Source organism: Drosophila kikkawai, chromosome 2R (assembly GCF_030179895.1).
Source record: "Drosophila kikkawai strain 14028-0561.14 chromosome 2R, DkikHiC1v2, whole genome shotgun sequence".
Classification (NCBI taxonomy): Eukaryota; Metazoa; Arthropoda; class Insecta; order Diptera; family Drosophilidae; genus Drosophila; species Drosophila kikkawai.
In genome coordinates this window covers 15274958-15291390 of record NC_091729.1, presented here as the reverse complement: position 1 = coordinate 15291390, position 16433 = coordinate 15274958, and the positions used below count along the sequence as shown (strand labels likewise).

Here is a 16433-nt window from a genome sequence, read left to right as displayed (position 1 = left end):
AAAGACAAGAAGCAAGATATTAATCAATTTTTTATTGGGTAATAATCGATAAAATTGTTGTCTCGCAAACGTAATTGTCCTAAATTAATTCCACAAATTACAGTTTACTTTATTTTCTATCTACACAATTTTCATAGATATTTTTCTATATCTAAAAGCTATAGTTTTAGCTCAGCTTAGGCAGGATGTGCTGTTGTATGTACTCCAGGACCTCGTTTATGGTGTTATGAATTTTGGCAGGCTGAAATTTAAGAAGCCAAAATATTATAAACCTAATTTATTTTTAAATCCATCCAACACTTACATCCCTCTCAGAGTAGATATTGGTTTTCTGCGCCTCTCCCGCCTCCTGAACTGGCTCCTCAACAGCCTGGACAGGTGACTCCGGCTGGCTCCCTCCTTCAGCTGCTTCACTCTCCGGCTGACAGCTGGCCTCACATTCCTCTCCCGGCTCGTGGTACTCGTAGGCCTGATTTCCCTGATCCGATTCAGACTCCTCACCCCACAGCTTATTCTCATTCACATAGCTATAACGCTTCGTGTCCGGATGGGATTCGTCGCCATCCCGTAGCCACTGGAACTGGATAATCTGCCAGCCAGTGCCATTGAAATTGAAGTCGATCATGAAGCGGAGATGATCCCGTGGACCCAGTGAAAGGCTATCGCCACCGGCTTCCTGCACCCGGGCCTCGAGTTGATCCTGGACATTCCGGAAGATGCCGCGCAGATCGGCGGAGTACGGCTCACCGCGATCCCCATAGCCGCCATCATAGGGCCGTGGTTCATGGCGATACTTGCCACTATTATCGGGAACATACCAGCCAGCCGTGGCTCCATGCAACTCGGGAATATAGCGACCGCGCTTGACTGGCAGTGGATCTGGCCGTTGCTCTGCATCACCATCCTCTGCCCAGGAGCCTCCGATGAGCAGTAGAGCGACCAGCAAACGTGTGTCCATGTCGACTACGAGATAACGTCTGATCCGATTCCAATGCTCTCGGTATCCATTTTGGTTTCGCCAATAGTTTTTTTTAGCCTATAAATCGCGAGGTTTATGTCCAAGACGGCGTCGTTTAATTGGCTTAAATATGGGCGGGATGCGAGCTGATTCGGTGGGTCATCCGTTAATAGAGAAATATATAGAAATTCTTTGCATGCTAACAAGTCATTTGGAAACAACTTAGTTAGCAACTCGTTTGCATTGACGACAGTGCGTTGCATTTAACCTTTCTGAGATGCAAGGCGGCGGTGCTTGTTGGATTGAAATTGGGGGCGAGAGCTTTGGGAGATGATAAAGTAATGATTAGATATCTTTATATTTATTTCAATTAATTAATTTAAATTTAAATTTAAATTTAAGTAAGTGATAATTATTGTTAAAAATAATATTTTGGGTTCTTGGATATTGTTTAATGCAGATAAAAAGTTGTTTTTTTTAATGCCTTGATCTCTATGTTCCCCCAGATTTATTTAGAGTTCTTAGTATAGAAATTATAGATTCAATAACTCTCTTAAAACTTATTATATTAGACATTTAAGTAGATTTTTAAAGTCCCTAAACAAGTACAAAAATATTAAGAGACTTAGTCACAAAGGTTAGATCATCTTTGACTCATGATTTATTCCCTTTTTGGTGTAAAATCTAATATATTACCATATTACTTTATAATAAAATAAAACTGATGCTATAAATATACTACTATAAAATATAAAAATATTATGATTTTAAACTAGAGCTAAATTTTTAGAAAATCATATATATTATTAATCAAAAGATGATTTAATACCCCATAAAACATGCACTAAATCCAGCCAAGTCATTCATCTCTTATTTTAACGATTTGTGATTTTGTGAATCAGCCAAAGACTCGCTTCCAGAAACGCGATAATCCCTCCCGAAAAGACATTCAACTGCTTGCTTGCCCCATTCATCGATTGATCGATGATTGGCCAGACGAGTTTCAATTTGTTTACATTTCAGCAAATCCAATGGGATCAACGGCAATTAGTGTCGTTTAAATCAAATTTAAGCCGAATCAAAAACAATGAAACGCCCGTTTTGTTTTAATGAGCATTAATAACAAATAATAGCTGTCAATCAATCAAGCAGCCAGATCGGTCAACTCGTACGAATCGATATCAATTAATCATTTCTTCGGCGATGATTTGGGTAATCACAAGTCACAACACTGCGGCAGATCCCTAGAATCTTCAAGAGATGTGAGAAATCGAAAGCTCCACGCCCCCAAGACAAGGTGAAGACAAAATAGTGTTCTTGGCTTGAACCTTGCGCATATTTGGTTTATTTGATCATGGTAAGGAAGTGAGTGAATGAATCATGGGGTTAAGAAACTCGAACACCAGACGGATCAGATCATTGCTACTTGTAGTATATATATTCTACGAATATATTGAAACTGCAACTTGTTGATAAGCCAACAGGTTGATGGGTCTGGTTTGTGAAATCTCGAATTGTTCGGGATTTTAAATTATTCACATGGCATAAATAAGGAGAGAGAGACTGCCGCTGGCAGTGAGTTGCCAACAATATGGTGCGTAATTTGGTGTTTTGCATGCAATTAATTAATCTCGCAAATCGCCGGCTACACCGCTCCCGGGGAATAATCCACACTTCCCCTTAAAACAAATATATATATAGCAGATTGTCCTTCGGCCTGCTCAAATTATCACCACTTATAGCTGACGATTTACTATATAATTTCGAGTTTAGTCAGACGGCGCCTGCAGTTAAATATTTAATGATAATTCTGCGGTTAATCTTGACTAGGCATATATTTCTGTGGAATAATATCACAAAATTCCATTCGGATGAGCTCATGCTCTCATCTCGGATCGCTGGTGAAATATACTCGTTATAATACATTTCTCTTTTTCGCACTTGTCAGGCTGGAAATTTATTTATATGTGATATTTCCTTTTTATACCCTTGCAGGGTATTATAATTTCAGTCAGAAGTTTGCAACGCAGTGAAGGAGACGTTTCCGACCCTATAAAGTATATATATTCTTGATCAGCATCAACAGCCGAGTCGATATAGCCATGTCCGTCTGTCCGTCTGTCCGTCTGTCCGTCTGTCCGTCTGTCTGTCTGTCTGTTTCTACGCAAACTAGTCCCTCAGTTTTAAAGCTATCTGAATGAAACTTTGCATATAGTCTTCTATATGCTCTCACTGCTATATATGTCGGAACGGGCCGGATCGGACGACTATATCATATAGCTGCCATACAAATGTTCGATAAATTTATAGAAAAAAAATTATAACTTGGCTGTTTTTCAAAATTTTTGCATAATTTTTGGGATATGGCCATTTTATATAATTTCTGAATTTTGGTAAAAATTTTATGAAAATCGGACGACTATATGATATAGCTGCCATAGGAACGATCGGGGAATTAATAGGAAAAAAATTATTGCTTCGTCGTTTTTCAACGTATTTTTATCTACTTTGAGATTTAAGCTTTCTTTATTATTTTAGAATTTTGGTATAAATTTCATAAAAATCGGACAACTATATCATATAGCTGCCATAGAAGCGATCGGTAAATGTATAAAATATGTAAAGCTGGGAATGTAAAACTGTAACTGTCAAACTGTAAACATAATAAGTATAGATAAAATGTAATGAAACTCTGTGTTGTGAGTGTTTTCAGCATTTAAATCTATAATATAAACATCAAAACCAATCTGCAAGGGTATACAAACTTCGGCGTGCCGAAGTTAGCTTCCTTTCTTGTTCCTTTTTATATTGAAATTTATATTTGCACACTCCTTACAAGAGCCGTGATATGAAATGGCCCTGAAATTCTGTTTATTTAGCACCTTTGCACGAGAGGGAGGATCGATCGATCGATTGATCAATAATTTCGGAGCTTTGAACCCGGCTTACACACACTTTGGGTTATTTAGGGCCTCCAGTACCGGTGTCAAGATCCCAGGGCCAGGTGTCGGGTTTCAGGTTGGTTTAGGAATTTCGGGGGTTTAGGATTCCAATTACGACTCATTGTGCCCGGTAATTTGTTGGCATTGTTTGTGTTGAGGCCTCTGCTCCAGTTTGGCAGTTTGTCATTTTGGCCTTTTGTTTCGCTTACAAACAAAATTTCGTTTTGTAAATTAATTCGTTGCGTGAAACAAATGCCAAACAATTAATGGCCCAACTGGCTTGTACTTAATGTGAATGCTCTGAAGTGCTACCAAAAATCCATCCATCTATCTCTGGCATTCGGTGGCTAAACTGGCTTCTCGGCCGTAACCAATATTTATAGACGTGCATTTCAGATTTATACCACCTCAGGCTGTACTAATTGAACCAAAAAAAGGAGAGCGAACGATAATTAAACAAACCGGGTGAACAATTTGGTTTTAAAATTTGTTTAAAAATGAAATTGCGAGGGAAAAATGATATTCGTCGAAGCCCACACAAAAATGAGACTTATTTATGGGGCATATTGTCGAAAAATGCACAGCCTATAAAGATTTCATTTGTTTTGCGCTAAAATGCTAAAGACTCTGACAGCAGGGCTTAGCGGGTGAAAATACCCCTAAATCATCTCTTGATCGAGAACAGGAATGCCAAGGAAATAACGTAATTTCGTATAATAATCCATTTGCAAACATTATTCGTTGGAGTTCGGCCAGGAGAGAAATAATCAGGGAGACAGCCATCTGTAAATGAGGGGAAATCGGTTTTTTATTAAGATATAATCCACACTAAGAGAAAAATTTCATTTAATGTAATTTATTTAAATAATTTAGTATTTTTGAAGAGGATTTACTGCCTGTATATTTTAGCACTTATTGATTCAACTTTTTCAACAGCATTCTTTCTTTCCAATATCTTTTCTTTTTCAGCAAGTAAAGTAATCAAAAAAGGCATATAAAAATAAATAATGAATAATACCCTCAACATAACAAGTCAAAGAAAATCCCAGCCTAAGATCAGGGCTCCACTGCCCTCGAGATAAAAGCCTGCTCCACTAGCACAATGCTCTAATTAATAGCTCCGAAAAAGATACGAGACAGCCCTCAAAAAAAAGAAATAAATAAATAACATTGTACAGATTAGAGCAAATTCCGCGGGCATATCATAATAAAATAGTGTATATATATATAATCCAACATATAGCATAGCCAGGGTCTGTGTTAGTGACACATGTGGCTTCGCCGGCTTAATCACTTTCATTTAAAATAAACAAAAACAATGAGCACGAATACAAAGAAAACAGAATGCGAGAGTCGCGTTTATCTTGAGTTCGGAAGCGCGCTTGGGTCCGCGCTAGTATGCGTCCGGAAACCATGGGCCGCGGAACTGAGCTCTCCGCTGCGGGATCTCTCTGGATCAGTGTGTTCTGGCTGATCGGTGGAGCTCTGGTGGCCTCCGCCGCCTCCTCCGACGAAGTGCTACGCTGCTTTCAGTGCAGCGATTCAGACATCTCGTGCGGCTCTCCGCGGAATCCCCTTGGCAATGTGCTGGAGTGTCCCAACTCGACCATGTGCTCCTACACCGAACGGACCCTGGTGCTAAATGGACGCGAGTGGACCAAGACCTTGAGGGGATGTGCCAACCAGGTCCAGCGCACCGTTGACCTGGTCAACCGGAAGTGGGAGTTTGGCTACGAGGTGAAGGATCAATACGAGGAGGGCTGCGTGCGTAAGGACAAGGTCAACTACTGCCACTGCCGGGGATCGCTATGCAACTCGTCAAGCTGGCCATCAGTTGACTTCCGACTGCTGATCTTCGCCAGCATCGTACGACTCCTCCTTCTTTCCGGCTAGTTGGAGACACTTTTTGGGGTGTGTTACCCAGCGCACTTCCTGCCGCCGTCTCACATAGTCTGAAAATATGTAGTAGCTTTAAGCAGATTATGGGCTTACGTGCGACACTTTCCAAAGGTGAAGCCGAGAAGCCTTGTCAATAAAGTCAGTCACACAAACTTGTTCCTACTTGACCGGGGGATTAGCTTTTGACCGATCTTAAGGAGATTTTCATGCGATGATTTACCTGTGACGCATCAAAGACAGTGCCAGATTTGACCAGCAATATGACTCAGGGTCAATGTCAAAGTCATGTATAGCTATAGCCAGAGTTTGATGTATTTTTAATTAATTTAATACCATCAGCACTCCTGCGGCTTGAAGTTCTCGATTTTGTATTTGGAATTGCATGCAAATCAAGTGGCAACAAATCGTACCTGTAATTGATTAAAAACTCATCTTATTTAAATATTTATTAAGTATTTGTGACTTTTATGAATGCCCCCATATAGATAGCGCCGAAAGCCAAGCCGAACTCGGTAAGTAACAATAACAGCACGCGCCGTGATTCACCAGATCAGAGCTTTGATCAGCTCTCGCCGGGATCTCACTCTTGGGTTTCCAGATCGGTGGGTTCAGCGTACGACCTTTGGAGTGCATCGACTGTGACGCAGTATCGATACTGGGCAGAGGCATCGATGTATTCACCATCACTAACCGATGCTGGGATGCCGGGAAGCTCGGTTGTGGCATTTTAATCACAGTTTATGTGGATGACTGTTATTAATCGGCATAAGTCCGCCACTGACAATCGTTCTCTATGAGCTAATGCACTGAACGAAACATAATATAATAATATTTAATAATATATTTCTAGGTTTTTAAGGCTGATTTATGTTAATTAATTTCTAGATTTCAACAAGGAATATTTATGTTTAATAAAACATATTGTATTGTATTAATGTTTGTAGTGCCTTAAAATGATTACAATTATAAACTTCCATTCATCAATCAGTTAACAACTTAAAAACCATTAAATATAAAAATATAAACCATAAATATACATCGAATTCAATACTAAATCCACGAAGATTCATCCCCATTTTTGCAGTATTTTCTTAACTATGAACTTGACAGCGTCTTCAGAGGCGAAACCGTTAAGGACACATTCCAAGACGATCCCCAAGCTGTCACTGTCAGAGCCGTGGCGACGGCGGTGTCAACGTTTGCCACAAACAATTAAATTCGTTTTTGTCAACATTTTTTTCTTATGCCAATTCCCTCCGATTCCGGTTATATATATGCACGTATGCTGCGAGCACCGAAAACCCAAGCCCAACCCCATCCTCAGCCTCATCTTCATCTCGATCTGCGATCTGCGATCTTCGATGCTCCACTCCGACTTCTGGCTGGATATTAATGCATTTTTCGTTGCGGCAGGCGTGCGCATTGTCTGAATCGTTTCTTATTTTATTTATTTATATTGTTTGTTCAGTTTTTTGCTGTATTTCCGCTGCGGCGACTTAATTTATGATTTCATTACGGCACTTTTATGGCGCTTCCGAGTGCCTCCAGGTAGTTGGGGATATGCGTATCTGTGATGTTGTCATCGGTTGCCACAGCTAGTTAAGCTTCGAGCTCCAGCTGTGAAGTTAACGGTGGTCATTTGGGGATCAGGGAAGTGGCTTAAACTCTAGAGGAGATTTTTTATGGCATTTTTGGGGAACTGTAAAAAATAAACAAGGAGAATATAAATTCTGTTCTGAGGAAAGAAATCACTACCTTTTCCCTTAGACTCCCTTAGTAACTTTGTTTTTTTCCCATATCCTTAATTTAAAAACAATATTGTTTTGAGAAGAATATAAAATAAACAACAATTTCAATCTGCTCTTAGTGACGTCTGACCTGAAATTAACCTTCGATTATCAACGAATTAAAATTGCTGCCAAAAATGATTCGCTCTTGTTGTTCAGCAGAATTTCGATGACACTAAGCCAATTAAAATTGGGAATTTCTTCTATAAAACTGGAATAAACAATACACCGATGAGTCATCAAAAGTCCTTAGCTCTAAGATCATATATTATATATATTATATATAAACTTTGGTAAACAACCCCTAATGACTATTGTCATTCTTTAACATTTACAAACTGAACAATGAACTCGATAATGAGACATTTTCTTAAAAATAATACAGTACAGTAATACAAATTGTTTAATTAATTTTATATGTAATTACGTTTATTTGGTGACATTGATACGCATTATAAATAATTGTGTCTGAGTACAAATAAGTTTGGAGAGATTGAGACAAAACACAGAGAGATAGAGAGAAGAACCCGACTCATCATCTAAAAAATCCAAAAGGGAGCAGCTTGGAGTATCGCTCTTTCAAGAATCGTGGTTGATGAACCGAAGTGAACCGACGGATCATCTCTCGGAGAATTGAGGCGCGTCGATGCGTCGAGAGCAGCGGTGCTTCAGCGGCGACTGCGAACCTGGCATATTTCTATATAAATCCGGTGTACTTGAACGGCAACCAAACATTCCTGTTGCAGTCGCCCTCAGAGCAGGATTATCCAGCCAGCAGCAGCAGCATCAGTCCGAGGATATATACATTCCCCCAAATAAAGGATAACTCCCTTCAAAGCTAACACCATGTTCATCAAGTCTTTGCTGTGCTTCTCCCTGGCCGCGGTAAGTATTCAAAAAGGATGTTTGTGATATTGATCCTGATCAGTGCCAAAAAAGAGTGTTGTGTTACCCAAGAAATATATTAAATAATTATAAATAAATTAAATAATTAATTAACTTCATTACTCGGTGCAAAGCAAGTTTAAGCTAAGCTGCACCTTTAAATAATTAGCAGCATTCGCAGATGTATTTCGAGATCAAATGTTTACACAGTGAAAAATCAGGATTGATATATAAGGAAATATATAAATTTGAAGATTGTTTTTTAACAGATATAATATTAAATAGTGAAGGAGACTTTAGCTATCCTATAAATCCTATATATATCAGCATCAACAACCGAGTCAAACTATCCTTAACATTTTATTTATAATTTTACTAATGTGTGACAGCCACTTCCTAAATATCAGTTAATATAATAATATAATATAATATATATATATCTTATATACCCCACATTAGGCCCTCCTCATTGCTGTCTGCCACTCCAGTCCGCTTCCGGACGAGAATGGCAAGTATAATCCCAACAACGACGGCAGATATCGGGCCACCGATGATGGACGTTACCATGCGAGTTCCCAAAACGAAGGTATTTTCGTGATTCAACATTCAAAATTTCGTGCCTACTGCCACGCCCACTGACTGCATGCCGTCGCTGAAGCTAAAGCTGCCGCCCACTAAACCCAAGAAAATGAAAAGCAACATCGACTTGCCCAGATACTAACACTCTCACACTACTAAATACTAAAGCCATGTATATGTCGGAGGGAACCGTTATTTAATTTAACCGTAGTCGAGCCAGCGAGTTCTGTCCGCCTGCGCACTCCAAACGTATCTGTCCTCACGTCACTTTTCCTTTTGCCTTTTCACATTTTCTTACTTTTCACTCAAACGTCAATCCTAGACAATCTCTAGCTGTCTCTCTCACTCTCTCATATTGTTGCGACAGACGAACAGACCTCACTCAGTAACAGACAGTCTACTGTCCTTTTCCTGTTACCGACTCAACTGTAATTGCGCCTGCGCGCCAGCGACACCTACAGGCTACCAATACCTGAGCATGCCGAATAATTCTGTTGCCATAGCAACAAGCTTTCCAAATTTGCACTTAGCAACCAACTCGCCGACACGGCCATCCTGACATTTCACGCGTCCTCGCGTGACGTGTCTTCTAATAGCTCTAAACACAACAGTAATTTTCATTTATTTTTCTCTCTTGTTTCTCTCTTTTGTCTCAACTTAACATTTCATTTTAACTGTTTCATTTATGTCAAATAAGCTTTACTTTTATTTCTTCTCGCCACTTCACTACCACAACTCTTACTCAACATGTCTTCATCAATTTATACAGGCTCTTGCTGCACACTTTGCAACGCTCACACGCACCTCTTGCGTCACGGTCTCTCTGGACCCTCATAGCCTTATAAATGATTCCACCAACGAGTGCCTCAGTCGGCGATCTCTCGCTTACACTTCTAGTGTCTTCTTTGGCAGGATAACCTTTCGAAACCAATAGAGTACAAGCTCTCTTCATCTTTCAAAAGGCTCCGCTTCACATATTCTGACCATAGGAATAAAGTAGGCCCTGTTTCATGTGATCCGACACGGCCTTCCTGACAAATCACACGTCCTCGTGTGTTAACTTTAAATCACAGTATTCTCAAATTTCAGTACTCGTTACATTTTATTGTTAACAAACATTTCATTAATTTTCTAAACATAAGTATTGAGGCATTTAGACAAAATAAGCATCTTGGTTTCATGATAACATGATAACATAACAAATTACATCTTCATTTTAATCATAATTTTCAATTCAGACTTCTCTAATTACATAGCTTTATCAACTGGTGTATTTCCTTATACACCCACATACTGACCCCCGCCATAACTATTCCTTCTGTTATGGTGCGGTCTCCACTTACCCCCGCCATAACAATTCCTTCTGTTATGGTGCGGTCATTATATCCCCTCTTGGGATTCCAAGGCATCAACCGTGCCATCCATATCATCATTCCCCACATGGGAATCAGACGCATCTCCACTTGAGTCGTCTAAATCTTTATCAATCAACGTCATTGCTTATTTGTCTATTTGGCAATGCCCTCAAAAACTCATGCGCATTATAAGTTCTTTTGCTTGTTAAGGATTTTAAAATGTACCGATCTCCATCTTCATTTCTTTATCTCTTTCTTTCTCTTCTCTCTCATTCGTAACAATTTCAATTTCCAATTTATCCATTTTAAATTAATCTTGCCTTATCAAACTTAGTGCTCTTCCTTGCATAATTTTACCAAACCGGCAAAACGTAACTTTAAATTTTTCTTTATACTTTTCTCTGTGTCATATGGTGGTATCAAGCCCAAAGGGTGGGTCCGATTGGCATCTCTTAAGGGCTTGCATTGGTTGCACTACTAACTGTGCAGTTCGCCGCAATTGCACCCTGCCAAGAGCATCTTGCCATCACCTCTGCGGTCCTGGTATCCAGCCAGATGATTACTTTAAAACTTTACACATGATACAACCTTCAACAATCTTTAAACTTAGTCATTTCCAACAATATTGATAAATCTTGCTGAGTCTATTTTTTTTTCCACCCAAATACATAACGGATTTATAACCTTGATTAATAATCAACCAAATTTAAGGGACACTACTGGCAGATAACATTGCCTCACACCTCTTTGTATACTTCAATACTCCTCTTCGTAACTCAATTTAATTTCAATTATCTTCAGTTGTTTATAAACTATATCAATAAATTCTGAATCCTGATGTTGATCAGTCATTCATTTGAGATTTCTATTCTAAGTTCACACGTTTTTCCGTCACTTTATTTTTATTTATCGGAGTTGAAATCAGTCACGTGAATTCTGCACACAAAAAGAATTCTACATTTGCCTTGCGCTTTCTCTTCCTCTACTCTATTTTAAAATCATACGATTTCAAGTATGTCCATCAATGTTCAGATAATTTTTTTGAAATGATTACATTTGCAATAAGTATAGACTAAAAACTCTCATCTGAATGAAATAATGACTTAAAGATACTTGAAGCCGAAGAATCTGTCTCATGATCTGAGAAAATCGAGGCACACGTTTTTGAAAATAAGGCACCAATTCAATAAATGGTCTTACGACGGTCTCTTAATTGCACCGATTAAAAGGACGGACCTTTAACGTAAGGATTTTCTAGGAATTGGGTCTGATTTCTCCACCGCACACCTCATAGCTCAGATACTGCGTAGTAGGTTCAAGAAACCCACATTTGGTAACGTTAAATGACAACCCTGGTACAGTCAACACATTTAATACAACCTTCAGCCTTCGGAAAGCCTTTTCTTCCGAGTTTGCCATGATTAACACGTCATCTATGTAAACTATCGCAAATAATCATGATAAATTCCAAACGCCTTAACAATTGCATGATGAAGGTAGAAGATGCACTCTTCAAACCAAACGGCACGGCAGACCAAACAGACGGCAACTCGTAATTTTTTTATTTAATTATTTTTCAACAGAAACATTTTTCCTTCACAGGGTATGACATAAGCGGCAAAGGCCACTGTCCGAAACCATTTTCGAATATTGCTCCCGATATTCTAAGCACAACCTATCGTATTCCACAACATTGCCATCAAACACATCTCTATTCCCATCTTTAACCAACAACTTTATGTCCAAACCATGTGTGTGGGGACACTCTGCACTATTCATGTCTTTTAGGCGAATTTCTAAAGCAGACTGAATATATAAGTCTGTATTTGCCGAAATTGCTCTTAACCGCACTGAGCTCCCAAATCGAAGAATAATTGGAAAGGGCTCACCCGATACTGTCACTGTTGAATCACACAAATCAACTCGCTTCTACATGCAGCTGCCGCTGCCGCTCGCAGCCGCTGATACCCATCTCGTGCACACAGATACAATGTGACCACTGTTATCACGCCTGAAGCGCGTCACTCCAGCTCTTGGCACTTCAGCCGCAGTTCCGCCCGTGTGCTGTTGTTGTTGTCTTCCATTCTTCCCCAAATTTTCTGGCCGACAATGATGACACTTGCAACCGTCCGGCTCAACACGCGACCAGTGCATTTGACTGCCTATCACGACTCCGGTGTCTCGCACCACGCGGCTGCGCAAGCTTTCGATGCGCTACTGAATTTAATATCGACCGACAATCACTTTATCAGAATGCCCGCGAGGCTATGGTGAATCCCACTTCTGATGTCGGAGGGAACCGTTATTTAATTTAACCGTAGTCGAGCCAGCGAGTTCTGTCCGCCTGCGCACTCCAAACGTATCTGTCCTCACGTCACTTTTCCTTTTGCCTTTTCACATTTTCTTACTTTTCACTCAAACGTCAATCCTAGACAATCTCTAGCTGTCTCTCTCACTCTCTCATATTGTTGCGACAGACGAACAGACCTCACTCAGTAACAGACAGTCTACTGTCCTTTTCCTGTTACCGACTCAACTGTAATTGCGCCTGCGCGCCAGCGACACCTACAGGCTACCAATACCTGAGCATGCCGAATAATTCTGTTGCCATAGCAACAAGCTTTCCAAATTTGCACTTAGCAACCAACTCGCCGACATATATATTATATACTAGCACGAATAATCTGTTGACTCTCTCTGATAAGTTCAAGCTCAAGGCTGACGTCTTAAAATTAGCGAAATTTGTAAACAACCAAAAAATCAAAGGCCTTGAGCTGAGCTTTAAATACTAAACCCCAAGAAAATTTCTTCTTTTAGCACTTTGATATTAAACATTTAATCTCTTATAGGCCGGAGTGGTTCGCAAGAAAGTTTAGGTAAAATATAAAAAAAAGGGAAATTAATCCTGTATATTTCATCCCATTTCACACAAAAAGCAGCTGAAAGTTGATACTTATTTTGGCCTAACTGTAGCGTAACTCTAAATTTAAACATTCAACTGCCAACTTTGTACATAAATCGAAGGAGAAACTAATTAATTCTGTAAATATCTGTTGATGGATATGTATAACTTGAATAGTTTCAAACTGAAAACTCACCTCACACTCACACTAGTTAGAATAACTCAAGGATAACCCAACTAACCAAAGATTTATATCTTTAAACTGAAGGTCGCTACCATCACATGGCTCAGCCCTATAACCATGTGAGCGATCATCGTGAGCTCGGAGTGTACCATCACATTCCCTATCCCTACGATGGCGGATATGGACCCTATTCCGGCCTGAATCTTCCTTATGTCCATGATGACAGGCCCTACAAGTGAGTGTTATTATCAAATTTAAATAGAAAGAGTTTTATAACTCTTTTTCTTACCTTTTCTTACAGCCACGACCTGTACACAGTAAGTAACGCCGAGTTTAAAGTACCAGAAATCCGCTTGGAGTACGGTTTCCCCGATCATGAACCCCTTCACGAACCGAGCACACAGCACTAAGATTCCCAGAATTCCTCCAAGATCAACACACCGAGAACTCCCCCCGCAATCCCCGAACCCCATGCTTTCATAACAAAATCCAAGCAAAAATTTCGAGAATGTTTTTCGGCTCTGCAATTAAATCCTTACCCAAGCGCCACATGACACCATGACACTTTCCACATCCGGTTTCCTGCCTGCATGACCCCACCAATTCCTTATTCCCGATGCCACACACACGCATGCAACCCACAAAAAAAACACACCCAAGCACATCAGTTCCGAACTCAAGCAAACCAACTGAATATCACCAGAGTACGACCACCAAGAAACCCACTACCACCACAAAAAGGACAACGACTACCACCACCACGACCACGACCACGCCCAGGAATATCCTGTTCAACTATGATGACGAGGGCGGCCACAAGATTCTGCACCAGGAAGAGGTCCGTGCCAAGGACAAATACGATCATGCGTAGGTTTTAAGCTCTTGAAAAGATTCCCAAGTGGGGATCTTATTCCTTGTTAACCTAATTAAACCTTTACTGCTCCTTCTTTACTTACAGTTACCTCACCGAGAATGGAATCTATGGCGAGGAACAGGCCAAGCTCCATCATACCGGCGGCACCCATGCCAAGGGCTACTACGAGTACACCGGTGACGATGGCAAGCTGTACCGTGTGAACTATGCCTCCAATGATGGTGGCTTCATGCCCCAGGGCGATCACATCCATCCCATACCCGAGGCCATTGCCCGCGCCCTTAAGTACGTCGAGGAACAGCACAAGGCCAATGGAGGAGCCCAGTTCGATCATCGTGGCTTCCGTATCAATCACATGACCAAGGATATCAAAGCTCAGATCAAGAGCCTAGACACGGTGCATATGCCCAAGGAGCTGAGCGCTAAGATACACATGCTCGAGCACGAGGTGGAGCTGGCCGAGGAGGAGGAGCGCCAGGAGAAGGCCGAGATGCTGCGCAAACGTAAAGCCAAGAACTAAGAGCGTGTTTCCCCCAGACTCGCCTCATCCACAGCCATAAAATCTAAATATGTTCCCTGTTACCAAACCAAAACCCCTGACCAGTCCTAGTCCATCCAGAACCCAACTCCATTCCCCATGCATTGTCCAGGATTATTCCTTGGGCAAACACTATAACAAGCCATCGCAAAACCACAAAAAAAGGAAAAGGAAAAGGTAGAAGAGTGCCAGCATCATTGAATTGCAACCGGAGAACATCCGTTTATATATATATCTATGCATATATAGTCCGCTCCCATGTTATTTCGTATTTATTTATCTGTCGAACTTGTCGAATTTGACGATGTTGCTATGCATAAGATAATTAATATTTGTTATACGCTATATCGAAATAAAACCTACTAAATACTTGTTATAAATTACCAAGAATTTTGATTGCAAGAATGCGAAGATCATTGTGGGCCCTTGACTCGCCAAGTCTGAGTCGCATTGTTCAAATTCAAAGGCCGCGAGGTGCTGTTGATACCGAAAGTGTCTGACATTTTGCCAATTATATTCAAGATTTTCAATACATAATATACGGGCGGCGTTAAAAAATTAATGGGTTTGTTGAACCCCCTCGGTCGAGATCAAAAACAAGTCTTAATCTAAGTACGGGTTTTGTGTACACATTTTTGTATACACATTTCTGATTAGCAAAGTGACCTAGTTTTTGGGTTTTGTTGTAAATAATAAAATAGCTTTATATGGACTAATATAAGAAAAGCTTATGAAAATGAAAGTTCTATAGAAAATAAGATTAAAGCAATTTGGGAAAGCTTAAGTTGTAAAGTTTCTGGACCTTCCTAGACTCTCTTTTCATCAATTAAATGTCTATAAATTAATCATAAATTAGAAGAAAATTATTGAAGAATTCTTTAAGATTTAATGTTTACATTATCTTGGTTTTTAAAGATTATATTTAAATTTAGTTAGCACACTTTTATGCTTGTTATAAAATTAAGAAAGCTTTTAGGGCGTTAATTAGACATCGAAGCTTAATAGGCCATAATAAATAAAACCAAGAGAAAATGGCTGACTTTATCTTAAAAATTCAAACAAATTCCAAAGTATTTTTTAATATTTATTTTATTTCTGGCATTTCTTTAGTAAAATTCTGGTTTATAAACTTAATATGATGGTACCAAACTTGAAATCAAGGAATAAAAGCTGGTGGCCTGTGTCATTTCCCAAGCCAAAGTCTCATTATTCACAGAAAGAATGCTTTTCAGGAGCTCTTTATTTTCGTTGTGTGTTTTTAGCATTTGACGCAATTCGGTTCTCAAGGCTGCAAAGAAAAGAATTTTAATATTAATCCCGATTTAATTTGTAATTTAATTATAATTCTTTCCAGTAAATTATCTACTTACAAATGAGTAAAGGCCGTAAAACATTTGGGTCATTCCGTCCCTTGCCACTTGCGGGTGTAAAGGTGTAAATATCCTCTAGCACTGCCTTTTCATCAGCGATGAGTCCATCCTCCGTTTTATCCTTCTCAACATCATTGTTTTTACTGATCTCCTCCACCTT

The 16433-nt window shown here is 39.8% G+C and overlaps 3 protein-coding genes across 5 annotated transcripts; 2 read left to right on the top strand and 1 right to left on the bottom strand.

Moving 5' to 3' along the window:
* Positions 1-12: 12 nt before the first annotated feature.
* Positions 13-4456, bottom strand: LOC108082377 (uncharacterized). Of its 3 annotated transcripts, none has more exons than XM_017177718.3 (3): positions 3914-4456; positions 305-1279; positions 13-241 (listed from the first exon to the last, which is right to left on the bottom strand). In XM_017177718.3, exons 2-3 carry the CDS (start codon positions 956-958, stop codon positions 167-169), a joined length of 729 nt encoding a protein of 242 aa, XP_017033207.1. In that variant the 5' UTR covers positions 959-1279; positions 3914-4456; the 3' UTR covers positions 13-166. The 3 variants fall into 3 exon arrangements, with proteins under 3 accessions (XP_017033207.1, XP_070140769.1, XP_070140767.1); XM_070284668.1 differs by having other exon boundaries at positions 4363-4447; XM_070284666.1 differs by lacking the exon at positions 3914-4456 and adding an exon at positions 1788-1905.
* Positions 4457-5219: 763 nt separating this feature from the next.
* Positions 5220-5942, top strand: LOC108082370 (uncharacterized). Its single transcript, XM_017177711.3, has one exon. The coding sequence runs from the start codon at positions 5299-5301 to the stop codon at positions 5791-5793; it is 495 nt and encodes a 164-aa protein (XP_017033200.1). The 5' UTR covers positions 5220-5298; the 3' UTR covers positions 5794-5942.
* A 2490-nt stretch (positions 5943-8432) lies between these two features.
* On the top strand, positions 8433-15226 carry Cpr49Ac (Cuticular protein 49Ac). The gene is made up of 7 exons (XM_017178044.2): positions 8433-8471; positions 8931-9057; positions 13255-13281; positions 13576-13726; positions 13793-13808; positions 14195-14358; positions 14450-15226. Exons 1-7 carry the CDS (start codon positions 8433-8435, stop codon positions 14883-14885), a joined length of 960 nt encoding a protein of 319 aa, XP_017033533.1. The 3' UTR covers positions 14886-15226.
* The last annotated feature ends 1207 nt before the right edge of the window (positions 15227-16433 follow it).